We start from the raw sequence: 2,104 nt of genomic DNA on the forward strand, positions 1-2,104 counted from the left end.
TTGTATAACATGCCCTGGACACAGTGAATATCAGTTCACTGCCACGATAGTTGTAAAACGGCTACGCGACTTTTTAATTGTATGATAGTCTGTTCGTGTCAGACTATGACCATCAGAACAGCTGTCCCGACTATCTGGGCTAGAATTTGATTATTGTGGAGAGTGTCTTGCCCCAAGTTACATCCCCACTCTCTCGGCCAAGAGGGTTTCAGGACAGTCGGTGTTGGGATGGTTCCCAAAAGGCCAACTAGCCCCCAAGGCTGCAGCACTAAGAGCCAGTATAATTTTGCCTCCTGGTTTGAGAGTCATAGTCCTTCACAAAAGACTAAGCTGTAAATGATTTCCCATTGCAATGGAGAGACCATTGATAATACAGGACTGATAACATTTTATTTTCATCTTTTTTTCTTCTTTTTTTTTCTCAAGGCCTGACTAAGGGTGTTTTTTTGTAATTTCTAGGATGAACTAATTGTTTTGCTATATTTGTTTTACTATTTGCGATGTCGCGTAGTTATCATTTTTTCCTTGCTCCATTGTTGTTTAAAACAAATCAGTTTAGTTCAAGTAGGGTTTATCATGTGGTTGACCAACTCACAGATTGACACACACTCGGTGTGTGCGTGCGTGTGAGTGTGTGGTGTGTGTGTGTGTGTGTGTGTGTGTGTGTGTGTGTGTGTGTGTGTGTGTGTGTGTGTGTGTGTGTGTGTGTGTTCGCGTGTGTATGTGTGAATGCGCGCCTGCTCATGGCAAGTGTGGCTACGTGTGCGTGTGTGCGCGCGCGCATGAGCACAAAACACACGCGAGCGCGGACACACAAACACACACTCACGCACAAAAGTACGTACACACAAACACATGCACGCGCACACGTATGCTCACACATGCACACAAGCGCGCGAAGACAGTGAGATTCAGGCAGAAAGTCCAAGACAGAAGACGGAAACCAAACAAACGGAAAGAAGGAAAAACGCAAAAAAATCATAACATAATTTCCAAACTCCTGCTGTTTCACTATAAACGTGAACAACAAAGTATGATGAATAGCACTGAACAAGAAAACAACTACACAAACCGCACGTTCAAAGATACAGAAAAAGAGAAAAAAAAAAGTAGAAAAAAAATACAGGAAGACAAATCGTCGTCAGTCTTGATCAAGGGAAATAAGCGTGGGAAGATCCTCCAGCTTCTCTTTCAAATGCTCTCCCTTGAGGTACGGCTCGTAAGATTCGTACACTTCGATAGGAGGAGCAACTCGTCGCTGCTTATTGCTGGGAGTTCTGTCCCTTTTCACGGCCTTGACGGAAGACGACGTGATGGCCCTCCTGTCCTGGGACCTTCCGCTGCGTTCTGCTCCTGCCCACGGCTGTTGCTGCTGTTGCTGGTGGTGCTGGTGCTGCTGTTGCTGGTGGTGGTGATGGTGGGAGCGGACAGGCGCCCTCGTGGAGGCGGGAGCAATGTGAGGCACTCCCTTCCCCGGCAGCTGACTGTCCAGGGTCAGGGTTCGAGTCTCGGCTAGCCCTGGGCCGGGGCGGTCCGAGGCGGCCATGTGGGAGCAGGAGCCGTCCTCGCTGAGGGTGTCCGCCAGGCGGGGCAGGAAGAGGTGCAGCTCCGTGTGCGTGTCCAGGACCGCTGAGGAAGAGGAGATGATGGTGGTGGTGGTGGGGGGGGAAGGACCCAGATGGGGCACCGTCATCCTGGCTGGAGGATCCAGGCCGCTCTCCACGCTGAGAGAGTCCACCTCCCAGGCTCCCCACCCGTGGATCAGGTCCTGGTCGTGGTGGTGGTGGTGGGCAGTGGCGTTGTGCCCTTTGTGACGCGGAAAGCCCTCACCACGAGGGCGTTTAGGGTCCGTCAGCATTGTGGTGCCGATGGAACGCGCCAGTCTGTGCTGCTGCCTGTCGTGCCCGCGTGTCCCGGTAGAAGGAACGGCGATGTGCTTGGACCTGTATGCGGAGTGCGGGAGGGTGGAGAGGAAGGGGTGGGGGTACAGGTACGTCGCCTCCTCCTCCTCCTCCTCCTCCCCGTCACACTCCTCCACCTCTCCCCTCTCCTCCCCTACCACCACCGCCGCCGCCGCCGCTGCCGTCGCCTCCCCGTCCCACAC

General features: G+C 52.9%; 1 protein-coding gene across 1 annotated transcript in view; it reads right to left on the minus strand.

Annotated features, from left to right (window-relative positions):
- Positions 1–1,105: 1,105 nt before the first annotated feature.
- LOC143298268 (uncharacterized) overlaps positions 1,106–2,104 on the minus strand; it is an 8,152-nt gene continuing 7,153 nt past the window's right edge. Inside the window, exon 5 of the mRNA XM_076611082.1 lies at positions 1,106–2,104. This exon is cut by the window's right edge and continues 895 nt beyond it. Within this exon, the coding sequence (XP_076467197.1) occupies positions 1,142–2,104 (963 nt within the window). The 3' untranslated portion in view covers positions 1,106–1,141.

The sequence above is a fragment of the Babylonia areolata genome, chromosome 23 (genome assembly GCF_041734735.1).
Source record: "Babylonia areolata isolate BAREFJ2019XMU chromosome 23, ASM4173473v1, whole genome shotgun sequence".
Classification (NCBI taxonomy): Eukaryota; Metazoa; Mollusca; class Gastropoda; order Neogastropoda; family Buccinidae; genus Babylonia; species Babylonia areolata.